General features: G+C 38.8%; 1 protein-coding gene across 1 annotated transcript in view; it reads right to left on the reverse strand.

The window, feature by feature from the left end:
• Positions 1-20,975, reverse strand: part of IGF2BP3 (insulin like growth factor 2 mRNA binding protein 3) — a 154,180-nt gene that overhangs the window by 24,842 nt on the left and 108,363 nt on the right. Inside the window, exons 6-10 of the mRNA XM_030308101.1 lie at positions 11,845-12,126; positions 7,702-7,836; positions 6,072-6,194; positions 3,865-4,000; positions 2,167-2,292 (exon numbers count right to left, since the gene is read on the reverse strand). Of these exons, the coding sequence (XP_030163961.1) occupies positions 2,167-2,292; positions 3,865-4,000; positions 6,072-6,194; positions 7,702-7,836; positions 11,845-12,126 (802 nt within the window). The remainder of the gene's footprint in view (positions 1-2,166; positions 2,293-3,864; positions 4,001-6,071; positions 6,195-7,701; positions 7,837-11,844; positions 12,127-20,975) is intronic.

The raw sequence follows: 20,975 nt of genomic DNA on the forward strand, positions 1-20,975 counted from the left end.
GACACCTAGCAATTCACTTTAGGAGCTTTTGCTACTGAAGCAGCCAGAGAAGTGTAAAAGACAGATGTCCAAGAATGTTCTATAATGTTACCACTCATAATGTGAGAGAGTTTACTGATAACCAGTAAAGGCCTTACCTGTAGCCAATAGAGAGGAAAGAATTTAAATGACACCTCAATTTACAAACTGGAAAGTGAGGAACAGAGAGATTAAGGAGTGTGCCCAAAGACAAAGCTAGTTTAGAGCAGCTAGCAGAGATGTAGTTTAAATAAGAGTTTCTTCAGGGAAGCTCAGTCAGTTCAGCGTCCAACTTTGGGTCAGGTCATGATCTCATGATTCGTGAGTTAGAGCCCTGCATCGAGTTCTGTGTTGATAGCTCGGAGCCTGGAGCCTGCTTCAGATTCTGTGTCTCCCTCTCCCTCTGCCCCTCCCCTGCTCATGCTGTCTCTCTCACTCTCAAAAATAAACAAGCATGCATAAATAAATAAATAAATAAATAAATAAATAAATAAATAATAAGAGCTTCTTCAGCAATGAGTTGTTTTAAATAATCAGCTCCTTGTAGATTTTAATCAATGCTGCTTGACACAGAAATGTCAGAGATACATGTGCCTTAAACTCAGTAATATGACAAATTCATCTATTTATAATAAAGAAATAGGCAAATTAGACCTTAAGTCCATATTTTCTCAAATTCCTATTTTAGGTTCACTTTTACCCTCCTCTTAAACTTTTTATATTATTAAATTTTGTAAACACTAGTAATGTCTGATTTGAGAGGAGAGAGAGAAGAGTCCTGGTTCAGTTTCTTCATTGTGCGAGAAGACAAACCCAGGGGGAAGAGGAGAGTAACCTATGGTGATACAAAGCGCAGGCAGAGCTGGGCTGAACCTGGGCTCTCATCCCAGAGATCCTTCCCTTAGCCCCTTTAGCATCAAAGTACAAACATGTCAACTACTTCACATCACCTTTAGCTGTGGTGGAAAGCTTCAGATAATGCATAATAGATCTATTCACACTGTCATGGGGTTGAAATTTTGATGCCTATCCATAGATGAATGGGCTTTGTTATATGGTTTCCAGGACCAAACGTGTTCAGGGTGGCTGGTGAGTTGTAGGGGAAGATGCAAATGTTGCTGACCATAAAAGCAGAAACACTACAAGAAGAGGCCAAAAGTAAACAACACCTAACACAGGTGGTTCAAGACAGGCCTAGGAAATTCTCATTCATACAGGGATAAAATATGAACAATCTCAGCAATCTGTTATCAGTACAATTCCAGGAGCATTTTACTCTACATGTAGTCTAGGCACTGTTATGTTGGAATCCCCAAGCTGTTCCAGCTGGACATTTCCCTGAATTGGAATAGGAGGTACTACTCAAAGCATATAGAAGGAAAGAGTCAAACAGGAAGGGAGAGATGTAAAAACAAATCCATAAGGGAAGATCCTAGAATGTTGTTATTTCCATGATGATTCTCTACCTCTAATTATCATTGATAACGCAACAGAACTGTGAACTACTTTAAAAAAAAAATTACAAGGTATATGTTATACTGCAATTTTTTTTATACTATCACTGGTCTCCTATTTCCAACCTCAGAAAAAAATGCTATTTTTAAGAAATAAATATAAAAATAAGGTTCCTTAATAGTCTACCTGTTTACAAAACAAATAAAAGCTGTCTAATGGTTGCACACATACACACGCACAAGAGACCCATGAGCACAACTAGCTGGAGCTCACTGTTCAAAAAGCACAAAGTGGAAAACACACTTTTATTGACCTTTCAAAGCATTTGACTTCCAGGTGAAGTTTAAGATGAAGGAAGCCTTTTAAAAGTCCTATCTTTCAACATTTAAAAATAACTTCTTTCCCCTTCCCAAAGTCTCAAACTTTTCTTTGGAGATTTAAGAGCCCATGGTGACAACCCTACTACCCAAAAACTTCAAAAGAATATTTCACTCTACAAAGGGGTAGGTAGGAAGGTTCTACTGATATGAACTAGAGAGCATGTGTTGGCTCTCAACTGATAGATCATATGGGGACCAAGTTTTACAATCAGCATCGAATGTCACCCTACTCGAGAGCAACAAAGTCTAATAACTATGTCCCTCTGACTGCATCCCGCTCACCCATAAAGAAAGCCAAGGTACATTATCTTACCTCAAACTGTGGGTAAGGAGGAGTCATAGCTGAAGGGGGCCCTGAGGTGGGAGGTGGCATCCCTGAAGTGGGTGGGAACAGACCCAAGGCATTCAGATTTAATCCAGGAATTAAATGTGCTTGAAGCTGCAATAGTAAAAAGGTCCCTCATTTTACATTTAAAAAAATCAAGTGTAATTATAAGTGACAATATTCAGATTGTGACCTTGTCTAGTAAAAAAAAAATTAAAAAAATCATTTTATGACTCAAATTTTAGAACAGAGCAGATGTTCCATGTTATTATACTTGAGCACATATCTGTTTATATTTCTTGATATGTTAAAATCTGTGTGCTCATTTGCCCCCTCCTTGATCTGAAGCTACACTAGCTTTCTCAAAGCAGGCAACATACCCTCGCTTTCCTTAATGATCAGCTCACAGTGCTTAGACAAATATGTACTCTGTGTGCTATGGGCACGCAGTAAATACAGACTGAAAACCTTGCATTAGTTGAAGAAGTAAGCAAACGAGATTTGTGCACTGAAAAGCAAACCAGATATACAGAAAAAGGTATTATTAAGAGATCTTTACTCCTTGGATAAAATTTGGCTGTCGTGGGTCTAAAAGTCTAAAACAAAGTCAAGATCTTTGGCAATCAGGTCCCATCCCATACAACTATGGCAACTAGACATATCTTTGGAGTGTATCCAGGAGCCAGAAAGAGGACTTTGTGTTGGCTGAATTTTATAAGGGCTGAGGAAGTGAAGTGGAGATGACAGCTGAGACGTGAGCATTACCTGGGAATCTCTTTAAAAGGTGTATGGTTGGATTAACTCGCAACTGACTCTGAAACATCAGATGAGCAGTTATAATGGGAAGGTAGATAAGGCAGCCAGTCATGGGAGGTAAAATGATCAGCATATTTCTAGGTTCCTCTAACAAAGGTATTATTTTTATATTTCCCTTCTTTTACATGTAGTGTTTCAGATGACAGGCCCAACCGAGGAGTGTTTTTTTCATTTACTTGAAAATTCAAAATGGACTACAGACATGTTACATTTTCTGCACCATTCCATCCACTCAGGAAGGTCAGCAATTCACTTTAATTGCCTTCATTGCTCTACACAGATTATTTTGTCATTTTTAGTTGTTTTAATGCCAAGGTTTATGACTAACCAAATTAAAATTAAAATTTGAATTCTTAACAGTTGCTTTTATATGCGTGGTATCTATTATAATCCCAGTCCTAATAAGCATTCAATGTAGGCACAACAGCCCCATTTCACAGATGAAGAAACCAATGCTTGGAGAACAGGTAAGTTGTCCAAGAGAACAGAGCTGCAGCTAATCAGTGGTTGAACTAGGACTCAAACCCAGTTCACGTACCTCTTAAGCCCACGTTCCTACTCTACTAATCTTCAAATTAACATTGTGCAGAAGATACTCATCTTTTTTTAGGAAAGTATTAGCCTTATTTAACAGATAAGGAAGCTAAGGCTCCAAGACTATACCATTTGCTAAAATCACAGAGAGCCAAACCTGATGTCAAAGCCTGTGGTCTTCCAAACTATCCCACGGCACACTCAACTATGGTGCTAAAAATCAATTAGAAACTACATCTAATGCTGCCACCATTAACGACATCAGGATTAATGCAATTGAAAACATCTTTTAACTGTTCATCAAAATAAAGGCATGTCCTCCATATTAAAACTAACATTCATAGAAGCAATATCATTTTCATAAGACTCCCTGATTTTCTTCATGATCTCTTCCTCAGCTTTGGCACATGTTTCAACGTTGCCTTTAACTGTAATGGTGCGCTCTGGATTATACAGCGTCAATTCCTGCAATCTGCAGAATGAAAAAGAGGGAAAAGAAAAAGAATGGAAATTACAGGAGGAAGACAGTTAATAACAGTCCAGCCACAGATGGCAATTAAAACCCAACTGTGGTGGCTGGCAGTATGTAAAAGTGGGTGGTCAGACATGATGAAAAATGAGTAAGCCCCAAAAGATAGGAATCCAAGAACTGTAAAGCTGCCGAAGAAAATACTTCCCCTCCAGTCTTCTCAACAGAAATTACTGGGTGTACACAGTTCACTTCAGTCCATGTTTGAAACACAGTGTACTTCTTGACCACTTAAGTGAACTTTTTTCACAACAATTCAACAGTGAAATGTAAAGAAAATGATCACAGGGGTGTACGGTTTTAGTGGAAACCAAGAACCAGATGTACAAAAACTTTAATAAGGATGTTCCTAGACTGCGTGGACCAATTCTAAACATAATTGGCAGTCTCATGCAATTGCATTTTCTGGGTCACCAGCAAGAAATAAACATGGAAATATTCCAAAAAGGCAAACCAGAATTCATGTGTCTAAACTTACTTTTTGCCAGTAATTTTAGAGTTTAAAGTAAGCTGGAGAAAATAACATAAATCAATGTGTCTTGACTAAATTAAAAACATGATCCCTTGATGACCATATAGACCCTACATTAGAAGGCCTTAGCAGTATTCAGAAACCCTCTGCTTGACCAAAATTCTGCTGAAGCTTCATAATCCACTGAGATGACAATTGAGACTGCCTGAGCCTGAGCCACTCAACAGCCTTGAGAGGAAAGCAATGGAAGATTCTTAACCATGGAAAACAAGACTAAGTACATAGATTGAAAGGATACGGAAAACTGGTAGAGCTCTCCTTCGTAATTGTAGAGTTAAAATCCTCATTTTCACTACTTAGCAGAATGCCGTAAGCTCAACTTGAGCCAGATGAATGGGTTATTATTCCTTAACCTTTTCTCTTACTTGCTAAAAATGTAAACATCTACACAAGGAAGACTATTTGTCTTAGACGGAAAAAGTGTATTTCTCATCTCTGGTCTCAACCCACCTCTCCCTGCCAAGCATTTTATATTAGCTTTTTTCTAATAGCTGCTTTACAATAGCTTTTAAGATTTTTTTCTCTGAAAACCCTCTCATTTTGGGGTGTAAAATTCAAGACACTCTGTGGTTTTTGTTTTTTTTTTTTTTTACAATCAGGCAGGACTTTCCTATTTCCTACCACTCCCTTCTTTGAAAACTCCTTGCTGCATGAACATGCTGCCTGTCGTTCCTTAGCATTTTTCCTTAGTTCATCAATCTCCTCTCACCTCATCTTTTTTGGGTACTGTGATTTCAGAGCATTCATAGACCCAAGGTGTGACAGCCAGCTTCCAAGATGACCTACTCCCCAGTGGGCCCAGTCCTCTCTCACACTGAATAGAGATGACCTGTGTCAATTATACTAGAAAAATGATAGAGTGTGACTTCTGAGGCTGTGTTATAAAAGACATTGTCACTTCCATCTTGCTCTTTCTTGGATAATCCACTCTGGGGGAAGACAGCTACCACTGTCCTAAAGACACCCAAGCAGCCCTGGGGAGAGGACCATGTGCTAAGGCCTCACATCAACAGTCAGTATGAACTTCTCAGCAACATCAAGTGACCCCAAGCCAGAAACACCCAGTTAAGCTGCTTCTGCATTCTTGACCCACAGAAACTAGGTGAGCAATAAATGTTTACTATTGTTTCAAGCTGTCAAATGTTGGGATAATTTGTTACACAGCAGTGGATAATAAATTGGGTTACTTATTTCAACTGTGGGAGTAGTGATCAGTAAATCTGACCAAGACTTCAGCCAGAAAGTATGAATGTAAAGTATTTAGTAGTGCTTTCTGCCTCTTTAGGAGGAAAAGATAATGCTTTCAATATGGGTTAGACACAGATAGTAGGTAGTAGATTAAGTTGGAGAAACAAAAAAAAGTATGTTGGTACAGGGTAGCTCAAGCTCCTGAAAGATGGGAGTGGCTCTGTATAATACACAACCCACAGCTTCACAGTGCTAGAAAAATTTCTAACTCAAAGAAAGCAAGGCAGCACTTACGGAGATATCGTGATTTTAGTGTCAGTGTCTTGCTCAATTTTTTTAAGATTTCTTCCTTCCTTACCAATAAGACGGCCTACAAAGTTATTATGGGCTAAAATCTTCAAGGGAATCTCTTCTGTGCTGTAAATAAAAAAAGAAAAAGGTCATGCAATCAGGAGAAGTAAACCTTCTCTTGGGTAAAAAGACAGTATCCATTCATTACACATTTACACTTCTTACCTACGACATAGGAAGCATTATGCTAGGTTGAGTTTAAAGTCCACTGACCTCCATTCTAGCAATGCATGAATAGAGGGGGCAAAAAAACAATAACAAGTATTTGAAGGTAACTTTTAAAATCATTTTCTTCCATGCATCTCAGGGAATATCTTCGTTAGCTCATTGAAAACACCTCTTACTCAAACCCACATCCCTAAATCCCCAATACCAGAACACAATGTACAAATGCAAAACAATAGGATTTTATTATGAATTGTGAACTACATTCCTAGAGATACATGCACAATTTACAGAAGGAAACAGAAGAAACTCAACAGTGATTACTCTTTAGGGGAAGAGTATAAGAGCAGGAAGGGGGGCTTTCACTTTTCATTGTGTACCTTTCTGAATTTCCAAGTGATACGTATCACTGCTGAAAAATATCACCGGCATTATCTGGATAGTGAGCCTTTCAGAATTTTTTTTTTTTAAAGAATTATGAACTGGGGCACCTGGGTGGCGCAGTCGGTTAAGCGTCCGACTTCAGCCAGGTCACGATCTTGCGGTCCGTGAGTTCGAGCCCCGCGTCAGGCTCTGGGCTGATGGCTCAGAGCCTGGAGCCTGTTTCCGATTCTGTGTGTGTCTCTCTCTCTCTCTGCCCCTCCCCCGTTCATGCTCTGTCTCTCTCTGTCCCAAAAAATAAATAAAAACGTTGAAAAAGAAAAAAAAAATTTAAAATTAAAAAAAAAAAAGAATTATGAACTTATAACAAAGCTACATGTAACATCTTACAACTAAAATACATTTAATACATATTAAAGGTCCCTACAAATTAAGTGCTAGTGATTAGGTCCCCAGGCTAACTCCAGTACCTTAGTCTGCTCTCTCCTTTTAGGAGAGTGTTGTGCTATAAGCTCAAGTGGCATAGAACCTAACCTCTGTTCAAAGTTCTTGTGGAACAGGCATTTAGAGTTTCAACCTCAAACACCCAAATAAATCTCCAGTTTCCCTTAGCACAGGATTAGAGATTTCTCCACCTCTATACTCCCTGCTGCTGCAGAGTAGGGCTGGGCAGAAAATAAGAACAGAGCTCCCATGGGCTCCGAGTAAGGGAGTCAGGGTTTGAGGCCCATTTTCGGTAAATCCCAAGAAGATTTCTTGGTTCTCAGGTGGGCTTCCTATCCCATAGGTGCCTTCTCCTACAGCTAGACTCTCCCCATTAATACCAACCACCCCATATCCAAACATGATTGAAAATAAAATACTTAAAAGACTTCTACTTTATAACCAACTCAGGAGTACCTACCACCACAGCTCTTCAGGACAGCACTGCCCTGTTTGTTGACAATGCCTAAGAATTCTGTCATAGAAGTCCAAAATAAAGCAGCATGAGTATCAACCTCTTCAAAGCTTAATCCTCTTTACTCACAATTTTATATCTTGAGCTTCCTTATGCATAATCTCCAGAATAGATTTACAAGCCGCAGAGGTCCCTTCAGGGGTAGACAGGATAGTAATGGACTTCTCAGCAGCACCTGCATTCTCTTTACGATGGACATCGATTCTTACAGTGAGCACAAGGAGAAAAGGAAAACTGTAAGCATGTATTCACATATACAGAGTCTGGAATATCAACTTCAAAGTAACAGGAAAGCAAACTGGTGCAGCCACTCTGGAGAAGAGTATGGAGGTTCCTCAAAAAACTAAAAATAGAACTACCCTACAACCCAGCAACTGCACTATTAAGTATTTATCCCAAAGGACACAGAAATAAAGATTTGATGGATGCATCCTAATGTTTGTAGCAGCAGTATCAACATTAGCCAAACTAAGGAGAGAGCCCAAATATCTATCAACTGATGTAGGATAAAGAACATGTGGTATATATATACACAGTGCAATATTACCCCATCAAAAACAATGAAAGCTTGCATTTGCAATGACGTGGATGGAACTAGAATGTATTATGCTAAGCGAAATAAGTCAATAGACAAATACCTTATGATTTTCACTCATATGTAGAATTTAAGAAACAAAACAGATGAATGTATGGGAAGGGGGCAGGGAGATAACAGAGGGAAACAAACCACAAGAGACTTTTTTAATTTTTTAATGCTTATTCATTTATTGAAATAGAGACAGAGCACGAGTGGGGGAGGGGGAGGGGCAGAGAGAGAGAGAGAGACAGACAGACACAGAATCCCAAGCAGGCGCCAGGCTCTGAGCTGTCAGTACAGAGCCCGATGCAGGGCTCGAACTCACGAACTATGAGATCATGACCTGAGCCGAAGTTGGACGCTTAACTGACTGAGCCACCCAGGCGCCCCATAAGAGACTCTTAATGATAGACAGCAAACTATGGGTTGATGAAGGGCGGTTGGTGGGGGATGGGCTAGACAGGTGATGGGCTAGACAGGTGATGGATATTAAGGAGGGCACTTGTGGTGATGAGCCAGCCACAAGTGGGTACTGTATATAAGTGATGAATCACCGAATTCTACTCCTGAAACCAATACTGGACTGGTTAAAGTTTAAGTAAAAAAATAATTTAAAAAACATGTTGTGAAGTTACAGATACCAACACAATAAGAGGTCCTTCATCTTACATGAACGAAGAAACAATACATATGATAAGGTTTCTTTTTTTTTTTTTTTTTAATGTTTATTCACTTTTAAGAGAGAGACAGAGGGCAAGCCGGGGAGGGGCAAAGAGAGAGGGAAACACAGAATCTGAAGCAGGCTCCGAGCTGTCAGCACAGAGCCCGATGCGCGGCTCAAAACCACAAACTAAGATCGTGACCTGAGCAGAAGTCAGACACTTAACCGACTGAGCCACCCAGGCACCCTAGGATTTCTCTTTTAAAGCTACCCATGTTAGCAGATACAAGGAATACGTCCTATAAAGACAGATTGCCAACTTAACAATACTTCCAGGGATAAGATGAAAGGTAACTGCCCCCTTTTTAAAAATGTGCACGCTTATTTTTAATTAAATACAAAGTGAGTCTTCTGTCGTTTAAGAAGTACAAGAAAGAAAATTATCTGAAAAAGTGTGTTTGGGGAAAATTAAATACTTGTGAGTCCCTCTGGCCATTCAAACACCAGAAGAGCTACACAACTCCTGGCCTTAAGAACGGCTGCTTCACCACACCAATAAAGTCAAGGTTTGCATTTCATTTTTCTAAATGTTTGAAACCTGAAGATTCATCTCTGAATTTAAAGGGCAATGAGTAGGCGGGGTGATGGGTGAGATAAAGGAGTAATATTAAGAATATATTATCATGGGGGCGCCTGGGTGGCACAGTCGGTTAAGCGTCTGACTTCAGCCAGGTCACGATCTCGCGGTCCGGGAGTTCGAGCCCCGCGTCAGGCTCTGGGCTGATGGCTCAGAGCCTGGAGCCTGTTTCCGATTCTGTGTCTCCCTCTCTCTCTGCCCCTCCCCTGTTCATGCTCTGTCTCTCTCTGTCCCAAAAATAAATAAACGTTGAAAAAAAAAAATTTTTTTAAAAAGAATATATTATCATGATAAGCACTGAGTAGTGTATACAATTGCTCAATCATGGTACTATACACCTGAAAATAATACTGTACCTTAATTATACTTAAATTTAAAAACATTTCCAGAACCTTTAAAAAAAAAAAAAAAGGCAATGTAGAAATTAAACAAATAAGAGCTGTCTAGAAATAATTTAAAAAAATATTTCAGGTTAAGTCCCAATCTCAGGAACTATCTTTCCAAACCACTATTTCAATTCCCAATCACTGTTAAGTATTGCTTATGTTCTAGTAGGTAAAATGTTAATCTAGTTTATTTCCACCCATTCACCCATGTTAAGGATTACTAAACTCTGATCCTCTGAGAGAAGGGAATATTGCTTTATAGATCAGGGTAGCCCTCTGAGACCATTCCAGAAACAGAAGATCTAATAATGACTAGTTTCAATGGCCAAGAGTTAATTAAATCCACTGGCAGAACTCTGCAAATGAATCATCGGATATAACAAAAATTGCTTCCCTTCCCTTTCCATCCTCCATCTTCCTGCCTTAATAAAACAAACAGTTCAATTTAATTCATAGAAGCTCTTTCCTCTGACAAGGAAATGAGTAGCTTTAAAAGAATAACTCTAATCTGCCACAGGACAAGGAAGGGAAACCATTTAATAATTAGTTTCTGCAGGTAACAGTGGATAAAGGAAAGCAAGGAGCCCTTCCATTTCAATATTAAAACCAGGCAAATTTAAGATTAAAACTTCCCCACTCCCTACATTATGAAGTCAAAGACCACTGGTTTAACACAAAGGTTACCAGTATCCCACATTTCCTGCTTCAAAGCAGGGGGAGGGAGGGCAGGATCAGACATCACCGTGCAGGTAGAGTGGGCATGCAACCACCACCAAACACAGCTCATTTCGCTTCTGCAGGAGAAATGAGTCAGCTAGTTCAACACTGGCATGGTGCCTGCGATAAATATGAATATCCTGTTAAGCTCAGGGGAACAAACATACATAATCAAGACCTACATAGTACCATAGCTGTACTTTCAGAAAAAGACTGCTTAACTCCATGGACCACATAAAATAAAGTCATTTTCCTTACTTTACTTACAAATTTAAAACACAAAATAATCCACTCATCTTCGTAGCTGGTCCAAGGACATTTCCATTTCCATTGTTGTGTACAATGACACAGCCACCTCTCTCCAGTGCGCTATGGCAGCCACTGTCCCCAGAGAGGTGCTTAGTGCACTTTACAGAACAAGGGGTGAGGACAGTTCATTGTCAAGCTCCTTTGGGTCAAAAGATCCACATAGAGCCTAACAGGATGGTTAATAAGCAAATCAACATATAATGCACTGAAACTTTTAAAGAGTATCTTAGATGTATTTTAAGGGCACTAAATGTAATTTACATACAGTCATTTCATTCATTTGATAAATACGAGAGTCTTCTACCTAGCAGACCATGTGCTCAGCACTGGGGCTACCGTCATAAATAAAAACACACAGCTCTTGCTTTCTACTGCTGCAAAGCTAGCTCCAATGTTTAATGGACAATCTCCAATCCCTTAAAATTTGCATATTAAAACTATCAAATTAACATCCTAAAGAATAAGCCAATCCAACCACATGGCTTAATTATGGGATAAATTTGGACCATAAACTGAATGATTCTTTACCGACATAAAGCATGATTGAAAAACTACGTCTGTACTGGACCCAGAAAATTACTTCCAAAAACACTGAAGGCAGGTATCACTGGGGGTAGGACTGGGGACAGGGATAGGGGAGTAGAGAATAGGCAAGTAGTGGCCCTTTTATTCGCCAGTGCCTCCCGCATCAGAAGTGGATTAGGTATCATTTGTTTTCCATTTATGTGTGCAAATTTGAAGTTCTCTTTGAGATTAAGGTTTTGCCTCAGATTATCAAATCACAAGGTTTTTCCAGATTCCCAAGTACTGTACAAGGAGGAATCACGGCCACACTCAGAAGGACATCAAGTACCAGAACAACTTACTGTTATTAAAATTCAAAGGGGAAAATATTAACATCCACTGCAGCCTCACCAATACTCACTTTGACTGAGTCTGTTTGGTAATGTTCCGAATGGTGGCACCTTCTTTTCCTATGATGGCTCCAACAAATTGGGTAGGGACCAGCAGGCGCAGAGGCAAGTCACATGGTTTCTGCTTGGAGATGGATCCTGGAGATCCCTGCCTCGATGAGCCCCTCTGCCCAAACCCACGACGACCCCGGGGCTGCTGTGAGGGGTTCTGCTGGGCAGCCATTTCATCAGGGATGTAGGCCACTTTCAATGTGAAGCTCTCCAACTGGAATCCATTTAGTTTGTCTAAAGCTCTGGAAGATGACAAGGAGCAGAGTATGGGAAGAGAAATTGAGTTATATATAAACCTTTCAGCAAAGCAATACCCATCTCTTTCCACTCTGGATTACCACTTCTAAAAATTCTGAACAAAGCCACTGAGCAAGTAGTAAACTCTGAACACATACAATCCAACCCCCAAACACACAGACACACGCGCACGCAGAGAAGACCAAGTTTCCAAAGGGAACATATTTGCCACTTACCAATGAAAAATAGAAAAAAGGTTAATCAACAGAGTTTGATTAAAAATAGTGTTACGCGTGAGGTTAATAACAGCTTATGAGTACCTAAACTTCAAAGAAGTGAGTGGACAGTCTTTGTCTTGTCTGGTTTTCCCAAATCAGAATGGAAAAGATGTTAGAAATATGTACATCCCCCACTTCACCCTCTTGAAAAATAAAAATATTAAAACATTTTAAGAACTGCAGGACAAATATCCCTAAAGCACTCATGGGAGACACATACAAATTAATACTTAGGCTAATCAGTCAGTCAATAAATTCTCAGCAGTTCATGAGCAAGTCTCTGAGAAAAAAGCAGTCCCTGACCCTGTGGAATTTATGATCTGATTTGCGGCAGAGGCAGGGGTGCTAGTGAATCAAAAAAAGCAAATGAAGCTATTTTCTACTTTATCTATCTATCCATGCATGCATCCATTTACCCACCCATCTCTCTATTTTGAGAGAAGCTCTATTTTTTTCTTCATTTTTAAACCTCATTACAGAAAAGTACCCACACTTAAGCATACATATCCAGGTGAATGTACATATCATCCAGATCCAGAACTAGGATGTACCAATGCCCCAAATGCCCCATCAGGGCATTTTTCAGTAATTCCCCTCCCCTAGATTTCTAACACCATAGATTAATTCTGCCTGTTTTAAAATTCTATACAAGTAAGTACATATGAGTACACGTTATATAGTATCATGTCTCGCATCTCATGAGACTCATCTACATTTTTGTGTTGTACCTTACCTATTTTCTAAGTGGATAACTCAACAAAAAAATTGATAGAAAAGATATGGCCAAGATTTCAAAAGCACATAAACACTCCTAAGAATATACACTCCCCAGTACACAACAAAATTAAAAACAAAGATCCCACACTTTTTCTCTAGGGTTACTTCAAATTCTTTGCTCAGATTCTGTCCCAATGGGCACGGAGTTCAGCCCTGGTAAGGGAAAAAACAAAACCAAAGAAACAGGAATGAAGCAGTTTCTCTCTAGTTGCCCAGAGTTATCATTTCTGGTTCACATACTGCCTTCCTTATCTGCAGATTCAGTTTCTGACGTGAATGGAAAGGGGGGAAAAAAAGAAGAAGAAGAAGATGATGATCCTAGCACCAAAAAGGGCACCAGAAGCACGGAATTGCAAGACAGGCCTAGGCAACCAGACAAGGCATGCTGCTTGTTCTCAGGACCCAGAATTCTGCCCTCTGTTCTTACTTGAATCCCATTTCATGGCTATCCCACAGTGCCTAGCACACGAGTGAACTCGTAAGAGATCACAATCGAACAGAGCTTTGTCTGTCCCCATCACCACCACCCCCCACCCCAGACACTTCCCAGAATCATTGGTAACTATGATAACATCTGCAAATGGACCAGTATTTTCCATACGTTTATACATGTGTGTCTGTGTTCAGTGCCCTCTTTAAAAGCATAACTGAACCTGAAACTAATATAACTTGGTAAGTCAACTATACTCAAATTTTTAAAACATCTTTAAAAAGAGGTAAATATTTCCAGTTTTAAAATAAGTACTAGGAGTATAATGTACAACACAGTAACAGTTATCTGTGCTTTTGGTGTATTTGAAAGTTGTTACAAGAGTAGATTCTGAACATTCTCATCTCAAGGAAAAACCTCTTTTGTGTATGAGATGACAGGTGTTAACTAATTTACATTGGTAATCATTTCATAATATATTTACATCATTGTGCCTACACCTTAAACTTACACAGTGCTGTAGGTCAATTATTCCTCAATAAAACTGGTAAATAAGAAAATTTATGAATTATACCCACAAATACACACATATATATCTGAACACACATAGAGGAAAGAACAGAGTGTGGCTTCTAGATTATCAATAATACTGCACATTCATTTTTTAATTAAAAATTACTTTAAAATGCCTACAAAGTAAAAGCATAATTGAGTTAATATAGTTTTAGGTCTTGCTTTTTTCCCCAAATACAGTATATCTTAGAATATTTCTCAGTGATTTCTATTTCACAGGACATTCTTTTCTTGAGTTTCACAGGCTGATGGCAGATACACAGCACAAATTCTTTTATCAATGCTTTTGTAACAGAACCTTAAATTAACACATTGTTTCCTTCCTTCTCCCTCTCCTCTTTTTTCTTAAGGAAAATGTGGATTAAGGACCATAAAATATTTTGGTTATTTCTAAAGGATTACAACAGCTGAGAAATTTTATCAACAATTATGATGTAAACTTATAAAAGTTGGAACTGCCCGTTTCAACCAATTAGGTATTCATTCAAAGCAACTTTAAACCTTTTCAAAGGCCATGGTAAAATAGATCACTGAAGGTTCTTAAAACCTAAGAGAAGCTGAACCTAATGAAGGAATCAACGATATCTATGGGCATAAAGGCAATATAGTTTGCTGTAATACCCTTTTTCCCACTATACACTTGAGTATTGCCAGCTTCAGAAGAAAATAAGTAAAATTTGTGGAAATAAGTCATTAATGTTACAAAAAAAGGTAAAGAATTGATTTTTGGAGAGAGAGGACCATACAGACATAGACCCCTTTTCTAATGGGGTTAAACAGATATATATATATATATATATATATATATATATATATATATATATACACAGATATATATATGTATCTGTAAATTACCAGCCACTTCTAAGTATAGAGCTATCTATACTTGTATGGCCCCCAAGAAACCACTCTCTCAACTTAGCAGAAAATAACTCCCAAACTTCTATGTTTTACTTTAAAAGGAGATTTTTCTCAGAGGGAACAAGAAAAATTCTCTCACTCAGAAAGCCAGACAGCACAGGGCTCCAGTAAATCTGTGTACGGCCTAGGTCTCAAACACTCCAGACTCAGACTGCTCCCAGCAGGGAGCATTCAGCACATACTCTGTGTATCCTACTGTCTAATTGCCAACTAAATAGAATCCTGGACCCCTCAAACCACAGTGTTCCAAACTTGGACACAGCCAAAAAGGGATAGGAGTAACCTAACTGTGAGCAATGGCTTCCTTATGATTAAAGATTCCAAGTGTTTGAATTTTAGGTCAACTGTTGTTGTCTTTTTATGCCTGAAGTTTGAATTTCAGCTATGTCATCTGGTGGTCTGCCGAGTCCATGGGGCCAACATTATAATATTTTCACCAAACCTACTATATATGTAAGATGTGTGATAAACAATTATCATAATTATTCAAAACACATGTATTTCAGTTCAACTGAACTCAAAGATGTTTATCCAACAAGTACATTACTCAGGATCCTGTTTCCCATCATTACAAGACTGCTCTGATGTGGTTTTAAGGGTTATTCAGAAGGTCCTAAGTAGTTTTGCTAGCTGGTAGCACTTAATTGTATGGATAAAAAGTTTACCGGGGTGGGTCACAGCATAGAGCTGAAAGGACCATGAGAGAGAGACTAAGTGGTTTAAGTCAATGATGAGGAAGAGAGAGAAAGAAGAATTCAGGCCCAGAGAAGTTCAACTTGTCCAAGGGTAAATACATACAGTTCTGAGCAATACAAAAGAAGATGGACCAGGGACCAGAATTCTATTTCAACTTAAACAGTAAGTAGCCAAGTAACTTGGAAAGGTCTTTTTCTTGTTTGGCATTAGCCTTCTCACTGACAAAACTAAAAGATTAGATTTATGGTCTCCTTCAACTCTAAAATTCCAGACCTCACTATTATATATCACACAGTTCCTAACAAAATGAGGTTTAGCCGTTATGAAAAAGTCACACAGTTCTGTTTTTTCCTTGTAGCAAGAATAAGAGTTTGAGGCACAATTCACGAATAACTACTACACTTTGGGGTGCCTGGGTGGCTCAGCTGGTTAAGCATCCAACTTCAGCTCAGGTCATGATCTCACAGTTTCGTGAGTTCAAGCCCTGCATCGGGCTCTGTGCCGACAGCTTGGAGCCTGAAGCCTGCCTCAGATTCTGTCTCCCTCTCTCTCTTGCCTTTCTCCTGCTCGTGCTCTCTCAAAAATAAACGAACATAAAAAAAATTTTTTTTAATTACTAAATATCTGGTAATAACATTGCAGGGATGCAACCTAAATATTTATCTGCAAAGGCATTTATTACTAAAATAGTTCTAAAAGGGGAAAGGTAACTGCAAGCAACCTAGATGTGCAGTAGAGGACTAGATACATAAGACTACAGCAGGGACAAAAATACTACACAGAGATTACAAATGGTATAAATACAGTTAATGGCAAGACAATCTGCAAAACTCTACAAAATTACCTTTGTCACTTTTTAATTAAGTTAGGACATGGGACAATGTCTGCTAAACTTGATGGCAAATTTAACAGTGTTATCTCTGAATGGCAAAATGACAAGAAATTCCACTGTCTCACTGCTTCATCAGTCACTTCTTTTCCCAAAATCTTCTATTTACATAATTTTCATAAAGATAAATTTCCTCCCCCTTAGCCATCAGTCATATTATTTCAAAAACTCCTTCAAATGGATGTAAAGCATCTGCAATGACAGCTTCAAACTATAGACTGTATTCCTATTCTCTAACAAACAAATAAACATCAGAAATAAGAACCCTAGGAGCACCTGGGTGGTCAGTCGGTTAAGCATCCGACTCTTGATTTTGGTTCAGGTCATGATCTCGAGGCTCTTGAGTTCACACCCACATCAGCTCTGTGCGGACAGTGCAGAGCCTGCTTGGGATCCTGTGTGTGTCTCTCTCTACTCCTCCCCTGCTCCTGCTCTCTATCTCAACAACAACAACCAAACAAAACAAACAAAAACTTTTAAAAAAATCCTAAAGAAAAGAAAGCATAAGAACTAAATGCCTACAAATTCTGAAGGTTATTTTTTTTGTCACACGTTACAAACCTTCGAATGAGTAAGGTCTGTCCTTCACTGTGTTATCTAAGTGTCCCCAGAACACAGAGGAAATAGGTGATCTAGAGACCCAGATCTAGAGATCTTAGAGCTTGTCTTGCTCCAAGGAACAGTACTAAAATATGTACTTCTGTTTTTAATGGTTTTTTAAAAGTTTTCCTCATTTTTTACCCATTTTAAAAATTATTTTAACGAATCAGTAAAGACTTAAGATTAAAACAAATATATGTATCTCCTAGTAATGTATTAATTATTAACCTTCATTTTTCTTAGCCAGAAGGTGGCAGAGATTTCCATGTTAAATTTTTAGAGACATAGCCTTACTGAAGAATCCTCTTAAAAGTGGCAACCATAGAGGTTTCAGTAATAAAGAGGCAGTCACAGACCTTTTTCAACTAGGATGCGAATTCCTGAGTGTCGGTGGCCAGTTCTGTTTTGGAGGCATTCTGTTGGTTTTTCTCAACAGCCTCATTAGCTAAGGATTGTAATTATTCCCCCTTTACAAGATGGGGGTGAGCTCAAACAGATTAATCTGACCAGAGTCACAGCGAGAAAAGTGGTGGCGCAGAGTCCATTCTATGGAACCGGACTCCGGAATATATCCTCTTAGCCTCTGTGCTCTACTCATACCACATAAGCACATCCCAGTTATGTGGACTCTGAGTAACAGATGATAAGGAATGAAGTCAAATGAGATTATCAATTCAGCTCTGATTACCTGAAGGTGTGAGCTCAGATGGTTGCCAAGGAAAAGCTGTGGAGAAATCATGCCAGGCTAGTGTAAGCAGCAGACAGTCATGCTAGAGCCCAGAGAGCAGGTGTCCAAGGTTCAGTGGGGCCAGTCCTAGAGGGACCAACCTTCCCCAGCTCAAACCACTTCAAGCTACTCTAGAAGCAACCCAGAACCAGAGGGCTGAATGTGAGGTCCTGTTTACTGGGTGCCTATGTGCCAGGCCATTTGACGAGACCATTTTCTGTAAGTACGATGTGTATATGCATGAATATATTTGGTTTTTGTCAACTCTCATGTTGCAGCTGAGAAAACTAAAGATCAGAGAAGGTTATAGTCAGAGTCCTGTGACCCCAGAATCCATACTTTCTCCATTATATCCAATGTCTCTCAAATAAAATTCTCACAGAGCAAGAATGTACTCCACATCTTTTTTCAAAACTTAATAAAGAAGTTCAATAGACAATCTTCACAGCATTGCTTCACAAAATTGGTTTTGTCCATTTTTTAAAACTATTAACTTTCTCTAAATACACAATTGTTTTCTAATTCTCTTTGATTTTTTAGGAATTCTTGATGAGGAGAAAACCCAGTATCTTATAAAGAAACTCAACTTGGTCAGGAATTAAAATCAGGTGATCCCCTTCCATTACTTTTATCACAGGGAGGCCCATCCTTGAGGTCAAGGACTTTGCCTTTATTCATTCCTATCTTTTGGTCAATAGCTGGTAATCAATAAATGTTACCTGATTAACTATTAGAATAAGGGATATGATGACTACTTCCCTCATTGAACTGCCCAATTTATTTGTTTAGGTTACTTAACTACCTACATTAGAAATTCCTAAACATTTTTTCCTCCCTCCTTGGGATCAACAGGACCCTGCCAATTTCTAACAACCACTACAAAGTACCTTTAGATTAAAAAAAATGTCTCCACATTCACATTGCTGTCATGTTAAGATTAATGTCCACAGTACTTCTGCTTTGACTAGCCAGTCTACACTTCTTGTGCTTGTACTCTTCTTAAGAAGTTGGAATTTTTTTAAGGGGGAGGGGAGTGCTAAATGTCAACTTGTCTCTACTTAAGGTCCTTCTATGTCTCTTCAAAGCTATGTAAGTTAAGTCTCCTTATAAGTAACTAACTGTTGGGGCACCTGGGTGGCTCAGTTGGTTAAGTGTCCAACTCTCAATTTTGGATCAAGTCATGATCTCACAGATAGTGAGATAAAGCCCTGTGACGGGCTCTGCACTGACAGTGTGGAGCTTGCTTAAGATTCTGTCTCTGTCTCTCTCTGTCTCTCTGATCCTCTCTCATTTGTGCTCTCTCTCAAAACAAATAAACATTAAAAAAAAAAATAAGTATTAAGTATTTCCGCCTTTACCTAGCCTCACATAAGTTTTCAAATAAGACAACTAGGAAAGGCCTCTATCTCTGAATATCCTTAGATTTAGATGTTATCTCATATATTCTGTGTAACAGAGAGATGACTCTACCAAGTATTCATTACAGATCTTTGTAAAGACTGAAGTATAGAAGACAAAATGGAGCTTCTGCGTTCTTACTGCCCTCACTTTGATACCCCAATCTACTTTCCCGTTTTTCCCCTAACATGATTTGGTTGAAGAAAAAGTTTGTTTTACAACTTGCATCATAATTCCTATAATATCCAAACACCTTCTATGAACTTGAATTTTTTCAAATGAAGGACGGATACAAACAGAAGTAAAAATAATATACCTTTAAACATATCCAAAGTTTCATTATTAAAACATTAAAGGTGAATCCCCTAGGTCAGCAAAGTCTGATGAAGCCCCGTGTTAGGGAGAATAAAGGGAAATGGACTTTCATAGTGCTGATGAAAATTTAAAGTAGTTCAAACTCTATGAAGGCTAACTTGCCAGCTTTGGTATCCAACAACAAAAAAGTACATACATCCTGACTTAGTAAATTTAACTCCAGGAATTTAACCCTACGGCGATATTCACATATATGCAAAATGACATGCAAAATGACATGCAAAAAGGGATTCACTATACCACTGTTCATAACTGCTAAAAACTTAATAAACACCTTAATATCCATTTTGGGACTAAGTCATTCCACATCCATACAGTCAAATCCTAAGGTATCATGTGTGCAAAAAGGAGGAAATATTCACACATCTGTCTTCTGTGTTGTTAGTTACCTCTGAGAAAGGAAACAAAGTAATTGGGGACAATACTGGAAGGAAGATTTGCACTGTATACATCTTTGCACCTTGTAAAATTTTGAACCATGTTAATATCACCATTAAAAAAATAAAGCTCCATTTGGGTTATGCAAATTTCCATCTCCCCAGCCCTATCTTTCCTTTCATAGTCCCTCCCTGAGTGGGTACTACTTTTGGTAACCTAGCTCTATTCCCACCCTTGCAGGGGAGGTTTCATCTTTTCCTTTTAGGGCTCAGGGTCAGCCAGCATGGTCTTTCCTCTCACTTTTCCACACAGAGACAACAGGCAGTCTGTTCCTGCCTGTACTTTATCTGGAGGTGGTTAAGACTTCCATGGTCTATTGACACTCAGCACTTGCATGCCATTCCTAGGCATGTTTGTGCTCTGAGTAGCTCTATCCAAGGCAGTGTGTGGCATCCTCACCTTCTTTTCTCTAGTGCTCAGCCAGTTCATTAGATCACTCCCAAGCCTACAGAATTATCTTTTCCTAGGGGAGATTTTTTGATCTGCAAAGTTTTGCCTCTCTCAATTACACTGGAATATGTTTTTCAAATCAAAAAGCAAATTACATTGATCCAATGTCTGCATGCTCCTAAATTATAATTGTCATCAATAAAAAAAAAAAATCAGTGACCAAGAAAACTTAACATTTAACACTGGTGGTAGTTTAACACACGATCAACTTACCCGCTTTACATAAAATAGCAATGTTATGTATCATATCAATAAGAACAACAAGTCTTTACGTAATTTGGCAAGGATACCCAGGCCCAGAG

Source organism: Lynx canadensis, chromosome A2, assembly GCF_007474595.2.
Source record: "Lynx canadensis isolate LIC74 chromosome A2, mLynCan4.pri.v2, whole genome shotgun sequence".
In the NCBI taxonomy this organism is placed as follows: domain Eukaryota; kingdom Metazoa; phylum Chordata; class Mammalia; order Carnivora; family Felidae; genus Lynx; species Lynx canadensis.